This window comes from Lepisma saccharinum, chromosome 7 (assembly GCF_977018435.1).
Source record: "Lepisma saccharinum chromosome 7, izLepSacc3.1, whole genome shotgun sequence".
Classification (NCBI taxonomy): domain Eukaryota; kingdom Metazoa; phylum Arthropoda; class Insecta; order Zygentoma; family Lepismatidae; genus Lepisma; species Lepisma saccharinum.
In genome coordinates, this window is record NC_139235.1 from 43,454,797 (window position 1) to 43,473,394 (window position 18,598).

Genomic DNA, 18,598 nt, shown 5'->3' on the forward strand with positions numbered 1-18,598 from the left:
AAGGAGATTTTAAACCAAAGCGACACGCGACAAACGATACGAGGATTTCACACCAAAGCGACACGGGTCATTCGGTCCAAGGCAACTTTCATACCGAAGTGACACATGTTGCTTGGAAAGGAGCCATCAAGAGCAACATTTCACATCGTAGCGGCATGACGGGAAGCACAGGCCAGCGTTCGGTTGGTGAAATCCTCAAGCGATAAGTGTCGCGTGCCGCTTGTCGCTTTGGTGCGCAATCTCACTAAAGCAAGACACTCATTGCATCGCGTATGCGCGAACAACAAACCACGGCAACATGTTGCAAGCTATTGAGGAAATGGCCCAGTTTGAGCGACGCACAAGCGACAAAGCGACACGTGTGGCTTATCGTGTCGCCTAGATCTGTTGTTGTAATGTGCGGTTTATCGTGTCGCCTATCTGTTGTTCGCAAGCAACGCTTGCTAATAGACTGAAGGCACCATGTCGCTTGTCACTTAGTTGGGAACTCCCCCTGTAGCGCGTCGCTTCGGTCTCAGCACCCTTCCTTTAAGGAGCTTTCCGACCGAAGCAACAATTAGCACGCGAATACGCCATATGAACGTGTCGTTTGCAGTTTGGACCCTCATGTGCAATGAATGCTATTTTACAGTCTGGAAGTGTGTGTCACTAGTGTGACAGTGTGAACATCCCGTGTCGCTTGTCCCATTGGTTTGAAAGTTGCCTTACACTCATGTCGATGCCACTAAGAAAATTTTGTGGGGTTCCCCTTGTCGTTTCATGCAATCATCATTATTATCATTGCCGCGATTAGTTTAAAGCGGAAGAAAAGAGACAGTAAATATAAAAAATACAAATGCTTCAGTGTGTATATCTTTAAAAGAAATGATGATGATAATAATAATGAACCTAATTCATACACAAAAATTTAGTTGCCAAGAACATTCCACGCGTATTTTTTCTACCGTATTATTAACGAAAGTATGACGATAACAGGACGTGGTCGACTGTCTAGAATGTTCGTTAATATCTTCGCGACCACTGTACCAAATATCATAGCAATTATCACATTCATAGAAATGCTTCATGTAAAAGAATCAGACGTTGCAGCGAAAACTCCATTTACTTCCATTATAAGCAGTCGAACACCAAGCACCGGGGTCAACACCAGCGCCTCTAGCGGATCATTTTCGAGTGGAACCATCCAGAGAGCGCAGAAGCATGCCGTTTTCCACACTACGTTATTCTAGGCGCTGTACTCGCGTTAAACTCTTGCGACTTTCCGAACGGGCCCTTTGATCACCACATGACAGGACGGACGTTTAGCTAAATGTCCTCTATCCTAAACCCAATAAACCTGCCAATATATTTTTCGTTTAGAATACAATTAAATAGTTTATTATACTATAATTAAGTAACGAACCTAAATCAAATCATACTATTTTAAACAAGACACGCAGTGACGTCAGAGCATACTTAAAATTGAAATAGTTCAATGTTTTTTTACCTATTCGATTAGGATTAGCTTATCACAGATTAGATATAGGTTTTACAGATGGGAATGTTCCTATACCTCCCGTGGAAATCATTTGTCGTCTGCTAGCGTGCTTCTTCCGCCTGTCGCCGCAGCGCTAGTATCGCCGGGAGCGTGACGTCACATGCTCTCGTCATGCCGTTACCATGACAACGCACAGCATTCTCGGAACCACCGTTCGTCTGCTTTCGGAACTACCGTTCGTCTGCTTTGAGTTTCCCTTTTAGTTTCGTTCAAAGAAATACGCCAATACTTTATATTTTGCACAAATAAATTCACTTTTATTAAATAATTAGAATGTCGTGAAAAGCAATAAGAATAATCTTTTGTTTTCAATGCGTTCCTAAAGTAGCTACATTTTAAGGCAAAAACAAATAGCTAAATTTCTCCGAAAAATTCTGTTCATAATGCATATCAGATTTTCTTTTTCCACACGAGAAACATTCTAGACGAAAAAAATACTTTCATATACACCATGGTAAGAGTTGCCATATTTCCCTTTTTGCCAATAAAGGGCACACTGAACAGGTACATAAAAACCAGTTACACTAACACACAGGTAAATATCTCATTACATATTACATTGAAGTAATACATAATTTTATTAATTGTTAAGTATCCCAGAAACGTCTGAAATACCTTTATTTTCTTGTTTTTCACACTACTAACATATTCTGCATTCCAAAGGATTTTTGAAGGTGCCATTTCGTTTTTTTCACGCATCTCAATTTTCGACATATCGAGTAATTCTTGTTTGTTCATTTGCAACCCTCTTCATCGAAAAATATCTACTTTCGTGTTATTGATTATGTATTTTTTTCGAGGTTCGAAAACCCCACAAACCATGCACGGCAAGGTTAGGTTAGGCAAACAGTTAAAATTGTCATCTTCAAAATTGTTAAAAACATTCATAAATAGCCCCACGAAGCATTCACGGCAAGGTTAGGTTAGGCAAAAAGTTAAAATTGTTAAAAACATCCATAAATAGCCCCACGAACCATTCACGGCAAGGTTAGGTTAGGCAAACAGTTAAAATTGTCATCTTCAAAGTTGTTAAAAACCTTCATAAATAGCCCCCCGAACCATGCACGGCAAGGTTAGCTTCGATTAGCTTAGGCAAACAGAGTTAAAATTGTCATGTTCTTTGAGAACAACGGTGTGGTTGGAAACACTGACCGGGGGTTACAACATCGAACACACACAACATTTGATTCACATAGTGGAAGGACATAGAGGAAAAAAACACTTCCACGAAATTTCAAAAGTGTATGGAAAGTCAGTTCGGTAAGTACTTTCTCCTGTAAAATTGAAGAAATATGTTTCGGGGATACATAAATTTTACCATAATTTTTCACAGGAACAAAACTAAATTGCACAATAAAGGATATTTGGCAACCCTAAGGAAGAGTATGTATTTCATAGTTCTACACATTGTAAAGAAAAAAAAACCCTACAACAAACTGTACAGACTATAACGGTATGTTTGCAGATCTGTACCGTAAAATAAAACATTTGAGACTCCATTGCATTAAGTTAGTAACAGAATGCAATTTATGATCATACTAGTTGCAAAAAACTAGCAGAATCTATGATGAAAAATTTACAGGATTCAACAGGCAGGCTTCATGTGATGCCAGGATTTGCACAGCCAATCTTGTGTCATGTGCAAGGCAAAATAGTGAACTTCTGTTTGAACTACATTATATATAATGTATACTATAATGGCAGAAAAGTGCATCGAATTCAGGATTTAACAATGTGAATATTGCACCAAGTACATCATAAGCAAGGCTCAAATATCCAGCCCACTTGCTTGAATGATTTGGCCTCCATCGTGGCATCTCAAAGCCACAATGCAATAGTTTGTGATGTAGGTGAAACATGCTCATAACCTAATAGCAAACCACTGCATTTGATGAAAGCACTCACAAGTCACAAATAAAACGTGGGTGAAATGAATATTTTGTAAAGTATTAGGCAAGATAGGTTTCAATCCATTTTTTTAAAAAATTCTAACCTCTAATTCACAGAGAACTAAGTAACGTCCCTTGCCTACTGATACCTGTAATTACATGAACATCCAACTGCACTTGCAAAAATCAATGCAGTACTTCTGGAAAAAATAAAATTTATTTGCACAAAATGAGCAAGGTCACGGAATGAGAAACTGCATTTGCCATCATACTTGGTAGCAGATTCAGAACAGATGGCATTTCAGAAGAAAATGACCCTGTGGCCTCAATGTCTGATGGTCCGGAAAACGCAAACAGTAATTACTAAGGCTGAAGCATGCGTTAACAAATAGGATGTTAAAATGCACACATACCATGATTAGCTCGGAATACAATTACAGGAACTTGGGCTTATTTCTCTCATGTTAGTAGCCCACTTGCAAAACGTACATGTAAACAAAATCATGGCACAAGCCTTTTGTACTAGTGAAAATGTATATCTAATCATATGGAACTAGAGATTCAGGTAACTTGTGCACAAAACAGAATTCATACAGATATCTTATGTTACTCACCTCTACAGTTTATTCACAGCAAACATTATGGCATGAATTGAATTTATTTGCAAAATGAATTTTCTTACCATGGATTCCGATTACTAAGGTGTTTTCTCACGGCAGCTCCTTAAGATTCGCTTGAAATATGTTGCTGTGAAAAAAGTGCACTGGACCATTGGTACATGCCAGTAAGGTACCATTCAAAAATTTCTCTCCCTCATGTTTCACTGAAAACAAACCACAGAAAGATGGAATTTGAATTTCCGAGAAGGAATTGTAAATATTTTCTCACAAGTTGGAATGAGGTTTTTGAAAGAAAGGAAATTTTTGAAAACTAATTTGCTGACAGACCTTCAGTAATGCAACAAAGCAAATACAGCAATTCCTACTTAAATAATTCCAAATGAACCCCCCCCCACCCCCACCTGCATGTATTATTTTATATTTGATGCTGTAGGATAGAAAGAGGAAATGTGCATATGCCATTATATTAATCATGGTTCCACTCTGATTCTCGATTATCACATTCCATGCTATACAATTGGTTTGAAATGAATAACAATTTCTATTCAGTTGACCAAAAGTGCCATCACTACATCAAACTTTTAGAAATTGTGGTTATTTATGAGGTAGTTATATGAAACAAAATCCCATAATTGCAAACTGTAAATGCCCAAGGAACAAAACATAAAAAGCAAAGTGCATTGCACACTTTTCTTTCCAGCCTATGTTCATATCACCTTCAAATCAACAAATCGCTTATATCACATTATTAACCTCATGCAGAACATATTGCAACGTGCAAGACCTATCATCATTCAAATGCCAAAACCATTGAGTGTGCAAATTTTGACTATTTAACCTAGTACAGTTGCTCATCAATAATTGTGATACATTTACATTGTGTAATATACAGTCATAGGTGGGTGCATTTTTCCCAATGACAACATTTAATCAAATGCAAAAGTTATTAATAATCTGGGATATTGACTAAAATGCTTTCATCTCAAAAGTAAGTTTTAGCACCTTCGTGCTTTTGGCATTGGAGCAGCAATATCCATCCATAAAGAACTTATTTCTTCTGGGGGCAAAAAGAGACATGTTAATGTAACAGTTTCATTTTATTTTTAAAATAAGGAAACGCATAGCTGTTTTAATTCACACACAACACTGCTTAACACAAGACCAACACAAAAATAGACCCTTGATATTACATTACAACTTGTAGAGATGCTTGTACTACAATTTTTGAATTTTAAAAAATTCCATTCAGTTTGAAATGACTACTGCTAATATGTCACCATTAAAGTAAATATTTTAAACAGGATTTCAGCAATTAAAATAAGAACTAGTGACATAGTTTACATGCAAATTTTGTTATTTCACTTTGTTGCAAAAAAAAACTGCTTTTTTGACACCACCACTCAACACAATTCAGAAAACAACTTACTGTTACTAATTAGCAGTTACCTCATAGGTTAGCCCAGATACTACACTGTAAAATTTATTGTTTAGTTTGGCTGACTTTATTAAGACATAGAATATGTCTGCCCATCCAGGCCACTACACAAGCTGGAAACTTGGTCACCCCTTCCAGGCATTCTGCCTTTCCTATTAATCTGTCTCCCCTACAAAGCCAATACAAGTAATCATGAATCAACATCCACTGACCAGGTTCAAAAAAAAAATTTAAAAAAATGGAAATTTACCATGGAATACTGATTTTTTAAAAGATTTTTACAACATGAATTACAACAAGTGATGTTCATAGAACATTGTCAATAAAAAAATTGGGTGACCATTTCTGGTGACGTGGCCAACATAAATACTCAAGTCTGTTTTCAGAAAAAAAAATATCTTTGTATCTTTACAATCATGTTGCCCATGACGGCAGAAAGAAAGTTGTTCAACTAAAGAAAGCCACATTTTTACCAAAACCCACAATAAAATTTCCAACAAGATACTAGTTCTCAAATATTACTATATATTACAATATAACGTAAAGTTCAAAATTTGAAATGTTTATAATTCTACATTTACTAAACATTACCTTCGTGGTTGAGTGCATCTTACTTATAAACTAATAACCATAGTACTAAGCATGTCAAGCTTGAGTCCTGACAGTCAACTTTATTTACAGTACCCTTTACACTGGGTAATAAATGTCATTTCACTGGGTAATAGATGTCATTTCACTGGGTAATAGATGTCATTTCACTGGGTAATACATGTCATTTCACTGGGTAATAGATGTCATTTCACTGGGCAATAAGTACTCTTACTGGCTGACAAAAATCAGTTTACTGGTTTTTTACATGTCTCAGCTGCCTGGACTGTTTTCTTTGTACAATACTTAATCTAATTTCTGTGTTCATCTCCTTTACTCTCTTGTATATGTAAAGCTTTACAAATAAAGCTGTTAGAAAATGTTTAATGTTATGGCAAGCATGACCATCAAGCCACGGGATTGCCACCTGGTGCAGGAGGTCATAAAAAGCTTTGCCAACTCCAGTTTTCTTTAGCAGATTGGCCTCTGCTTCACGAGCCACTCTGATAAATTCATGAAGAGTTTTTACCAGATTTAGTGATGGACATTGAAGCTTACAACCGGGATACTCCTTAAAATCAATGAAAATACCACTAAATAACAATTCTTCCTTAGAGCCCCTTAGCAACTGGAGACAATCAGTACATTTCTTTAGAAACGCTGATGATTTGCACACAAAGTATCCAGCAATATACACCACGACATTTTCTTCTAATGGACCATGGTCACAGTCAACTATGGATGGCATTTCAGAAGAAAATGACCCTGTGGCCTCAATGTCTGATGGTCCCACATCATTTGCTCCTGGAGCATCAGGAAAAAGTGAAGTCGCAATCTTCTGGGACTGAGTTTGACACATTGAGGTCAACAGAACATCATTTTCAGCTTCACAGTTCATTAAGTCAGAACGCCTCAACAAATTGTGTGCAACCACAGCCCTCATGGAGCTCTGGAATTGCAAACAATTAGGATTGTCGTTGTTCCCACCTTTCCTTCTTATCGAACCAAAAGTGTTCTCAAGACAATCCTGGTTGAGACGCCTGGTTAACAGAAACTCTAAACCTTCATTTCTCAAATTCTCCCATAGTTGAATGACCGCAGAGATTGTCAACAACCAACCTTTTTTACAAGGTGGTGCCGGCGCTCGTGATCCATCAGATTTCAAGAACTGCCAAGTCTCTATCCACCGGTATTGCTCCTTCCAAAACTCAACATGCCGTGACGATGAAGTCACAGCCCTGGCCAATTCCTTGTCATGGTGAAGACCGCAACTATTCAATGAATCCCACAACTGATCCATTCTACCACAAAATTCTGCAGTGAAAGCTGCCCCTGATTGCAAGCAGCCAACAGAGTGTAACAGGCAAATGCCTGCTGCTACAGAGTGGCTCAACACTTGGGCTGCTAATGACACCCTCATTGCCCCCAACCCACTAACTTCAATATGCCGCTTTGTTAGTCTTGGGCAGGTCCTGAACTGCAGACTAGAATCCACTTCATAAAAATTACGTATGTGATCCCATGAAGCAGATTTCTCTAGCATCTCCCCAAACAGTACCTTGTACTTTTGGAGATTGTTGCGTACTGATTTTAGCAGGTGTGGAGGGTCATGTAAGGTGAAAATTTTGCGGCCGTTGTGTTCAAAGAATGGATGATCTGGGGATGCATTTAATTCTCTGAACAGTCGCTGATTGTGAACACCCTGGTCGCAAACAACAGCTACCAATGTCAATCCGGCTTCTGCTATCTTTGTACAAGCCTCTTTTAGGAGAGGCTGCAATGCAGAAGCAGGAGCACCATTAGTACTAAAGAAATAAGCAATGGGTTGCTTCCAGTTGCTACAAAGGCCCCTGACCATGAACACAAGTGCATTTGTTGCTAGCCTTGGTTCATGATCTAGCTTCAATGTTGGACCATAATCTTCGTACCCTTCAATCAAATCATACTTAGCATTATACTCCACACCAGATTTAAGTGCCATTTCATCAAAAGAAAGGACACACATTTTATCTCTGGGAGATAGTTTTTTTGCCACAACACTCATAGTATTCAGGAGTGTTGGACAAAAACCGGGACGTTGTGTCAAACTTGAAATAGATTTAACTAGGGTCCTCCTACTGGGCAAACTCAGAATCCGTGACAGTGCTCTATAGGCAGCTGGACTATGTAAATACACACTTAAAGCTAATGTTTTGTCTCTCATAGACCAACGACGACCCTTAGGGGCCCGACCACTGGCAACAATTTGACCCTCTATAAACTTGTAAAGAGTCATTGGTAACATGTTTCTTAGTTCTTGTAAAACATATTTTTTACTGGAAGTTTTGATTTTTGTTGAATTTATTATTCTTCTTTTAAGTTTAGACACTGTTACACGTAACTGTCTAATTTTTCGTGTCTTTGGAGTTGTCACTGGGGTTTTATATTCACCGAGATTTCCACAACTTGGTGTACTGGTCACTGGTTCACTATAAATATTAAAACTAGATGATTCACTGGGTGTTGGTTCCCTATAATTATTAAAGCTGGTTGAGGTACTGGGTGTAGTCACTGGACAATCTCCTACAGGCACACCGGAATCTAAATCACTGGGGTTATACACTGGCAGGTTGTCAGAACATGCATCACTGGGTTTAAAACGTTTCGGTGATGGTTCCGACTGAACCACCACCTCATCTAATGTGGGAACAGCAGTTCTGACAATTCTGTTCTTAAAGCTTGAAGGGAAGCACCACTCTGCGAAATGGAGAGAGCAGATGCGATAACGTTCATGCAAATATGAATAATTATGCACCTGCAGGTCTTCCCTTCTAAGTGCCTCCAGCCAAATCCTGGATCTGAAAATAATAATGAAAATCTGTCTAAGTTTTAATCAGTTAAAAAACATATGAATATATATAATACTACATCACTAGTGTGGTTGCAAAGAATTAAAACAGACTGAGTATTCTTAATGGAAAATGTTGCATAAGCCAAGAATACCTTCACCATCAACACATTCTATCGAGTTTTGGGTTTGTTTTAGGTCCACTTCATGCACAGATTAGATCTCACCTAGTTAGATGGCACCCAAATCACTATGTGCACGCATCCATCAGATATCGAACCCTGTACCCCTAGATTACAAGGTGGTAGAGCCACCACTAGACAATTCCAGATGCATTCTCCCTATTATTCCTTGAAAAATTTTAGTGCGAGTGTACAGACACACATGTGGAAGCTAATCTTCAGTTTCAAAGCCTTGCTACAGTGACAGCTTCCAGCTCTTCTTTTTTATTTACAACTAACCCAAATAACAACTTCATGTTGATTACTCGAAATCCGTAATTAGGAATATAATCAATAAGATTTTTTTTTCAAAGATGAAATAAAATCTTCAATTTAACTTTATGAAAAATGTTTCCGAGAATAACAAAAATATATTTATTTTAGCTCTCACAGGTAACATGAAAATGTTAGGCAGGTTAGGTTTGTTCCCTTAGCATTAAAATAAAGTCCCTAAATGCATTCTCCTAAGGTTCCGCTTTACTACTACATTCATTCCCACGCTTTACGATATTTACTGTCGCTTGTCGACTGAGAATATCTTGTCCATGAGAAGTGTGTAAGGCAATTTTCAAGTTGGGAACGAGTTTACAATACCAGACCACTCTCCAATTTCTATGAAATTTCGCCTACTCACTAATTGTGAACTCCTAATCACGAATCTGCATGTAATAATTGGCGGTCAAGAATGGAAATGGAGAAAATAAAATGAAATAAACTATGTTTGCTTAACGTAACGCAACCCTACCATAAGAGCAATAGCTCCACGGAAAACGCCATTTTCCCAACATGAAGAAATCAACAGGCAAGACAAGGTATAGTTCTCTTAGCTAAAAATATTAATTTTTCTGGTAAATTTCTCGTATCGGACAAACGGCTGAAATTTGCTAGTTCATTTAATTTAAATTTGCTACTTCATTTAATTTGAATATTCGTACTTACGTATTCTGCTTTGAGAAACATTGCTGAAGGTGGCATTTCGCTTAATTCACGGAAATAAGCTCTATTTGCGACATATCGAGTAAGTTTTATTCATTTCTTTTTGCCTTCGGTAACACGCAAAATGGCGGTCACAGTTTCACTACCGTACTCGGCATGCAGTGTTTCCACCCCACTGCACCCAAAAATACCTACGTAGCCCCACAAACCATTGACGCAAAGCCCCACGAACCATTCATACATAGCCCCACTAACCATTTCCGGTAAGGTTAGGTTAGGTAGGGTCACTATAGGTTACAATAGTGAAAAATTGGTTTAAAAAAAATATGTGTAGCCCCACACACCATTCTCGCATAGCCCCACGAACCATTGACACACAGCCCCACGAACCATTTGCGGAAACGTACCTTCTTCAGTTACAAAAACATGTGTTTGGAAACACTGACCAGGATTACGTCATCAGACACAGGCTACATCCACCTGGAAGTAAATGGATGCAAGAGCTTTCGTGCATCGGTCACACATTTATATCGAAAAATTGATGATTTGCCGGCAAAATTCAATGAACGATGCAAGCAAACACTTCCCCGAACTTCCACAAGTCTAAAGAAACTGCATTCGGTAAGTAATTTCTCCTGTAAATTTGAAGAAATCCGTTTGTCCGATACGAGAAATTTACCAATTTTCTTTGTATTTATGCGAATGGAACCTAACAGGCCTAACCTAACCTCTTTGGCATTCCTTGTCTGATATCAGCACTATTGTTGTGCGTAAAGGAAAACCATTAACGATTTGCGAAAGAAAGATGGTTCCGAATTGCTGTGTATGGACAATCACAGTGGTAAATCGCAAGGCTATTTTATAAGTTCTACACGTAAATGTACAATTTTAACAAGTGACCGCCAAATATGAACTACAGCTACGTCATCCGGTATTGTAAACTCATGCCCACCATGCACAAGTTAACTTACACAATCAGAACTTGGGCCGTGCGCCGGAAAATTATAAACTTTCAGAGCAAAGACAATTTTCACAAACAAACAAAATTCATCTTACACAAGAAATTTAAAGCATGATAATTTTTTAGGTATCTTGTGAGCGTACACACTATTATTAATAATCCAAATTGTGCATGTTCAAATGCACGTGTTTCATTATAACAAAGGTAGGCCTAATCACAAAAGAGAAGTAAACTTACATGATTGGTGGATTCACAATTATTATTTCTTAGTGTTTTTATACAACTTATATCATATAATCTGTGACTTATATTTCGCTACGCATGGTTTGCAGCGACCACGCCGTAATAATTGTAAGCATTCGGAAACATACAGAATTGGTAATGTTTAAACATACCTGGCTGGGTCTCTTGGTATTCGGAAAAACGAAACTCCAAGATCTCGCTGCGTTCCTCCACACACCAAACATTTCCGACTGTCGTTCTTCTCCGACATTGGAAACTGCTGAAAACACAAAAGATGGGTAGACAGACACGAATACTAACAAACGCGTATAGCCACCACGACCTCGTACGTTAACAAGAGCTGTGAACAAGAGGGTAAAGAATGAAATTTGCACCCCGAGATTCTCGCTATTCCCGATTTTCACGCAAGTTCCGAGATTCTCGCAATTCCTGGGATCCGTGTTTCGTCCGCCTGCCACTGCAGTTCTAGTGTCGCCCCAGTTACCGCAAAAGCTGTCTGCTTCCCCCGGTTTAGCTTATCACGCCGAGAATGTGTTACGAATACAATTAATAACATACAGTATCATAACCACCACTGTAATTAATTATTAGTCAATGTTCAGTGATTTTAGACGTGCGTTATTCCATTTTGTGTGAGTTATATGCGCATTGACACCTAGAGAAAGATAAATTACGCTACCAGAAAGTATTCGTGTTTGGTCAAAGGAGAGCAAAGCGTCACACTGACTGGGCATGGGCATCAACAGTAACCAAAACAAACGAAAAATAGGATTTTCATGGTTTGATTGACATTCAGAATTGCAGAATAAGCCTTTGATATGATAGTGATAAAAACAACAACAACAAATCTTTGATATAAAGTGATCAAGTAGTGTCATAGATAGTATCTCGCGAGAAGCGCTTTTCAAATGTACAAATAATTTGGTTTGAGCAAAATGAGACCAACAATATCAAGACAATTCGAACAAATTGGTGAAGATTACCATACTTTATGCAGACTTTGTTTGAAGAAAACTAGTTTGAAAGTCGATATGTATAATGAAGATGGATTACGAAGAGACATCTCAAGGAAAATATTAAACTGTTTGTCACTTATTGTAAGTAATGTTGGCTATAAACCCTTGGAAAGATTTTACACTAGTACGTATTTATATAGGTAATTTTTGACCGAACTCAACCGATTAACAAAAATAAGACTACACCTTTTTTTTTAAATCAGTGAAGGCAAACTCCTGTAATTAAGCTCACAAATTTACAGGAGAAAGTACTTACGCAAATCATTTTCTGTAGCGTTGTTGATGTTCGGGAATGTAGTTTTGATCCATTTTAATGCGAATGCATGTGGTTTTCTACGAAAATCTATTTCCGACGCGCTATTGCTGCTGCCGCCATTTGCTTTCTGCACGAGAGCAGAATACGCTCTCGTATTGTCTGTATATGCTAAATTGAACGAAAGGAGTGCTAATGGAACCTAACCTAATAGACATACCTCGTCCCCGTAATGGTTCGTGGGGCTATCATGAATTTTTGGGCTAACGTCAATGGTTTTGGGGGCTACCCGTGGATGGTTTGTGGGAAATAAGGAACAATAGTAAGTACTCGTTAATGTAAGAAATATAGCCTACATTATTTTCGTTAGAAATTCATTATTTCACCTAAAGAAATGTTCCGCAATGCAGAATAGGTCATAAGCAATGTAAAAAAAATGCGAAATAAATCATTGATAGGTGTCTCCGGTATAGTAAAGTAGTACCAAACAGTAAAGTAGTACCAAACATTTTTTTTTAATCCGTCTAATGAAAATTTCATTTACCTCTTGTCGATCAGCCAAACACCTGTCACTCGTTTATTTCGTCACTTTTTACATTTGTAGTACTTACCTATTGTGCATTGCGAAAGATTGTTTAATGTATGATTTTGTTTTTCTCACTTTTTCTGACGAAAATAATGGATAACAGTTTCATACATCGGAGAGACATTTCTTCATTTTTACAGAAGAAACTACTTACGGAAATGAGTTTCTCTAAGGTTTCCAACATTAGTCGAGGTATCTATTTGACCTGGAAATCATGTCAGTGATTCCAACCCTTTTTTTTTTTAACTATGCTTGCCTAACCTAACCAAATCTAACGTAACGTTATCGGAATGGTTTGTGGGGCTATCCGTCAGTTACCCGTGCATAATGTACAATTTGCACACGTCACGAACACTATAGTAGGTATTTTTCGGTGAAGAAAGTTGGAAAACACTGATATTCGAAAACTGAAGAAGCGATATCGCTCTGTTACGTGCGTTCGGTAGAAACTTAGAAAAATGCTTTATTTTAGTAGAAAAAGTGTTTGTTCTCATGTAAAAAGCATAATGGCACCTTGAACTGTGTTCTGCAATACACAATTGGTAAGTACGAACCATGCGAAACACAAAATATCCGATTTTAATGTGTCTCCGATCTATGAAACTAGTACCAAATAATGTCAATAACAGTAATTGGTACTAGTTTACTATGGGGGTGACACCTATAAATCATTTATTTCGCACTTTTCTACATTGCTAATGTACTATTTTGGAATGCGGAACATTTCCTAAGGTGAAATAATGCATTTCTAACTAAGATAATGTCTATTTCTTACATTTAAGAGTACTTACTGTTACTTGTTATTTCCATTCTGTAACGCACATTATGGCGATAGTGAACTGGTTCATCACGCGTTGTGCGAGTGGTTTTGTCGATTTATGCAGTGTTGCAAGCTTGTTCATCGAAAAATACCTGCTTTTGTGCCTGGATATGAAATTATGCTAATACCCTGCAAACCATTGACGTTAGCCCCACAAACCATTCACGTTAGCCCCAAAACCCATTCACGTTAGCCCCAAAAGCCATTCACGGTAGCCCCACAAACCATTTTCCATAAAGTTAGGTTAGGCAAGGCAAGCATAGTTAAAAAAAAAAAATACTCGAGGTAAAAATGTCATATGCGGGAAATGGATTTCTTCAAATTTACAGGAGAAAGTACTTATGGAATTGAGTTTCTGTGTAATTTCGGAGGTTCGTAGAAGTGTTTTCTCGCATTTTTCAAACTATTTTGCCACTAAATCATGTATTTTTCTATAATAATGTCCATCCGATGCACGAAAGCTGTTGCTTGCATTTCCATCCATGTACTTGAACCGGATGTTGCGAGCATCTGATGACGTAATTGCCGGTAAGTGTTTCCAAACATACATTTTTTTCACAATATTGCCCAACCTAAAGCACCCTAACCTAACCTTACCGTGATGGTGCATCGGGCTATTGTGAATGGTTTTTGGGACTATGCGTGGATGGTTTTTTGGGCTATGCGGGAATGGTTTTCGGGGCTATGCGGGAATTTTTATGTTAAGGAAGTTGAAACACTGCTTTGCCGTTTGAAACACAACGCTAGTCAATATTTGCCTGCCATTTTGCATGGTCAGGAAGCGAAAAAAGAAGGAACAATAATTACTGGATATGTCGACAATAGATACTTATTTCGTTGAAAAAAGCTAAATCCCTTGCTAACAATCTTTCGCAATACAGAATAGCTAAGTACGAATGTAAAAAAGTAGAGAATAAATGAGTTAGAGCAATTTCCCGCATATGACAGTTTTACCTACGTGACACGTCATGTTCTAGTGAAAACACTGCGAGTTTGAAACACTGACTACGGGGTTTCGTCATCTAACACACGGAACATTGTGCTCTCGTGCCGAAAGCAAATGGCGGCAGCAGAAACAGCGTGTCGGACAGAGATTTTCGCAGAAAACAACATGTATTTGCATTAAAATGGATCAAAACTACATTCACGAACTTCCACAATGCTACAGAAAATGATTTCCGTAAGTACTTTCTCCTGTAAATTTGAAGAAAGCCGTCACCCCCATAGTAAACTGTTACCCAGTAATTATTGTTCGTCCTATTTTCGCTTGCTTAACCCTACCGTGTTCCCATATTACTGTATAACTACCGCTACGTAAATATTACGTACGTGCAGTAAATTATTTTTAACATAAACCTTAGTTTATAAAATCAAAGTGACAAATAGTTTTTAATATAATTTTCTTTGTTTTCTACATTTTGGAGTTTTTATTCTTTATAAAATATATGAGCATGGCTTTATTAAATACAGAATATATGAAAATAATGTATGAGTTGACAAATTTGTACGTACATTAAGAATTAATGCGAAAAATACACAATGAAAACAAATTTTGCAAATAATTATAATATTGTTAACGAGGAATAAAAAGACACCTTAGAAAAAAATAGTGCATTTCTCGAATTATCCACAGTCGGGACACTTTTTCTTTTGATGCTCACCACAAATTTGCTTCCCACAGGAGCAGTACATAGTTATCATCCTCCTTTTCTTGTAGTTGCAGAAACTGCAATACTTTCGGTTCCCTTGTGACGCGGCTGCTACTGTACTTGTACCAGTGCCTTCAAAATTGACTTTCTTAACTCCTGTGACAGTCCTGGATTTATTATCCTTTGCTCCTGCCAGATCTTGGTCAAGTTGTCATGGAGGTGAAGCATGAACTGAATTCGTGAGAATGGTCTCTTTTCTGAGTTGCCCTGATTGTTGTAGAAGTTGTGAATGTGAATAATGTATCCATTGATCGCTGCGATGTTCATCATATCATAGAAACATGTGAGGGGACAGCGTTTAGTTTTTCTTCCAGCATTCATTAGTTGGCACATTTGATCAAAAACGTCTACTCCACCCTTTCTAGAATTGTAGGTGAAAATGATTTCGGGTTTCTTACTTTCACTGTTGATTGTTGCATCTTTGTGCATTGTGGAAATTAAAGCCACAATTTTGTTTTGTTTGGCCTTATACGTATGATACTGCAGTTACATAGTCGTGAAACAGGAAGAGGCCTGATCCAGTCTTTCTCTCTTGAAAATCTATTATTGTTCCGAACATTGTTAGTTTTTTCTTTGAGAAGTTTTTCAGCAAGTGGAACACTTGTGAACCAATAGTCACAAGTTATGTTCCTGTTGCTTTCAGCAACACTTTCACCAATTTTTCCACGTAATAATCTCCAGCTGGGATGCCCTTGGGCACAAAACCCTTCCCATTGTATGGTATTGCATTGGCCATGTATTTAGTTCCGGAACATATTCTGGGTCGTTGTTGCTATCGTAATCACTGATATCAGAGTCCTCAACTTCAAAATATCTTCTTCATTCTCTTCCAGCACTTCTTCTTCTTCACAACTTACCAAAAATTCACAGTTGTCAGATGCTTTTCACACATTTTCACTACGCGTATTACTACCGGCACGCAAATCTTACGTGAATATAAATGGTGTTATTACTACATGCACATCAAAATTACGTGCAAGATTTTTCTTCTGTTACTATCACTACGTATTATTGATGTACAGAGTCCCACATAACGCACAACTAAAAACGTTCACTGCTTCTGTCCTCCTTACCACAGTGCTGCCACATGCCTGACAGAATGCCCAAGGAATACCATTAGCGGAGGGGTAGGTGAGTGCGATGTGGGAGGTAGGGGAGGGAATTGAGCACGAAGCATACGTAAATTTTACGTATGGTAGTGTTCTAGGGTTAAGACAAAATATGGTGGGTACAGCTTCAGTAGCATCAATGATTAGTGGGTATACAGTGTTTCCAACCTTCTTCAACGAAAAATGCTCCATGAACCATGCACGGATAGCCCCAAAAACCATTCCCGGATAGTCCCACAAATCATTCACAGTAAGGTTAGGTTCAGTTCGGTTAGGCAAACAGGTATGACTGAAGATGACCGGACCCCTCTCCGATTTTCTTCATATTTGGCGTACTTTCTAATTGAGGCCTGCTAATGATGAATCTGAAGTTAAAATTTGTCGGAAACTTCTAGTAATTCCAAAATAATTGCGAACCATTGATGCTAGCCCCACGAACCATTGACGTGTGGTTAGGTTAGGCAAACATAGTTGAAATTTGGTGTCGTGGTAGTATCAGGAATATATATATTTCACGAAAATCGACGGTTTCCATTCCGAAAACTATTTTTGCTTATTTTGCAATTTCTAGACATTTCCAACAACTTTTAACTTCAGATTCGTGATTAGGAGGCCTCAGTGAGTGAGATGCCAAATATGAAGAAAATCTGAGAGGGGTCTGGTCATCTTAAGTCATTCCGGCAAACATAGTTAAAATTTGGGGTCATAGTAATATCGGGAATGTATATTTTGTTTTTTCATCTTCTTGGAAAACAGGAGGTTACGTCATCAACATCCGGTTTACGTTTAGCAAGCAAGGAACAGCAACGGGAATTGTGCGTCTGAGATATATTTTTCGTGAAAAACACATGATTTTCCATGCAAGTAGATTCTACGATGACAGAAAATACCTCCACGAAGTATCCAAATGCTAAAAAAAACAACTCATTCCATTAAGTACTTTCTTGTGTAAAAATGAAGAAATCCGTTATTCCGATCAGCAAGTGTTACCAACGGTTCAAGTAAACTTTGTGAAAGATTTATTAAGTTTGAAATTAATCTCCTTGTCAGAGGAACAATTTTACTTGTCTCTTCTAAGACAAGTCTTCACAAAAGGTGGACAAAATGCACTTATTCAGTCATTCAAGTGAGATGAAGTAGGTACCTTCTTACCTGCAAGTTCCCTGACATCAGTCCAGTGGTGGCTCGTGGTCTGGGCTATGAGTGTTCACCTTGGCCTCGCATCCAGAAGAAGTGTTGTTATTCCCACTCAATTATTCCTGCCCGTTTCTGCTAATCACATTTGCAATCCAAGTTGTGACGCACCTTTCCCTGATAATGAGACAATAGCAGTGTTATATTTCATGAAATTTTAAAAAAATAAGGTTTATTACAAAATTGAAATACCCTAGTGATTTTTTTAATCGATCACGAGACAAGATGTGATGTTTGGTCTCTTTTGTGACCTGTAGAAAATTCAGCATTCGACGACCTGACAAAATCACTTGCAACGCTATACCGATAAACTGCTATGGTTTGTAAAGGATAATAATATTGCCAGAATTTTGTGTAAATGCAGTGTTTTAATAATGTATATTATCTTTCTTCAATGTAAATATGTCCCATGAGAAACCCAAGTTTAATGCCACACTAACATTTCATCATACACTTAAGTTAATTACCATTTTTAATGTACTTATTCACTTTAGTCATTGTAATGAGGATCCTCGAAAAATCAAATGCAACTAGTTCTTGCCAGCACCTTTACAAAAATTATCTCATATTAGAGACATAATAGTACAAGTTACAGATTCTCGTATGCACTGAATAAAGAATTGGATTGACTTTTCTGTGACAGAAATACAAGAT

General features: G+C 37.8%; 2 protein-coding genes across 4 annotated transcripts in view; one reads left to right on the forward strand and one right to left on the reverse strand.

Annotated features, from left to right (window-relative positions):
- The window catches only part of LOC145989829 (uncharacterized), a 105,857-nt gene that overhangs the window by 23,577 nt on the left and 63,682 nt on the right, over positions 1-18,598 (reverse strand). For both annotated transcript variants that reach the window (XM_083125224.1, XM_083125225.1), the window contains exon 2: positions 17,903-18,061. The gene's annotated coding sequence lies outside the window, so the exon portion shown is untranslated. The remainder of the gene's footprint in view (positions 1-17,902; positions 18,062-18,598) is intronic.
- LOC145989830 (uncharacterized) overlaps positions 11,777-18,598 on the forward strand; it is a 45,045-nt gene continuing 38,223 nt past the window's right edge. The window contains exon 1 of one of the 2 annotated variants that reach the window (XM_083125226.1): positions 11,777-12,354. In XM_083125226.1, the coding sequence (XP_082981352.1) occupies positions 12,193-12,354 (162 nt within the window). In that variant the 5' untranslated portion in view covers positions 11,777-12,192. Of the gene's footprint in view, positions 12,355-15,024; positions 15,113-18,598 lie in introns of those variants that run through there. The other variant, XM_083125227.1, reaches the window with a different exon arrangement.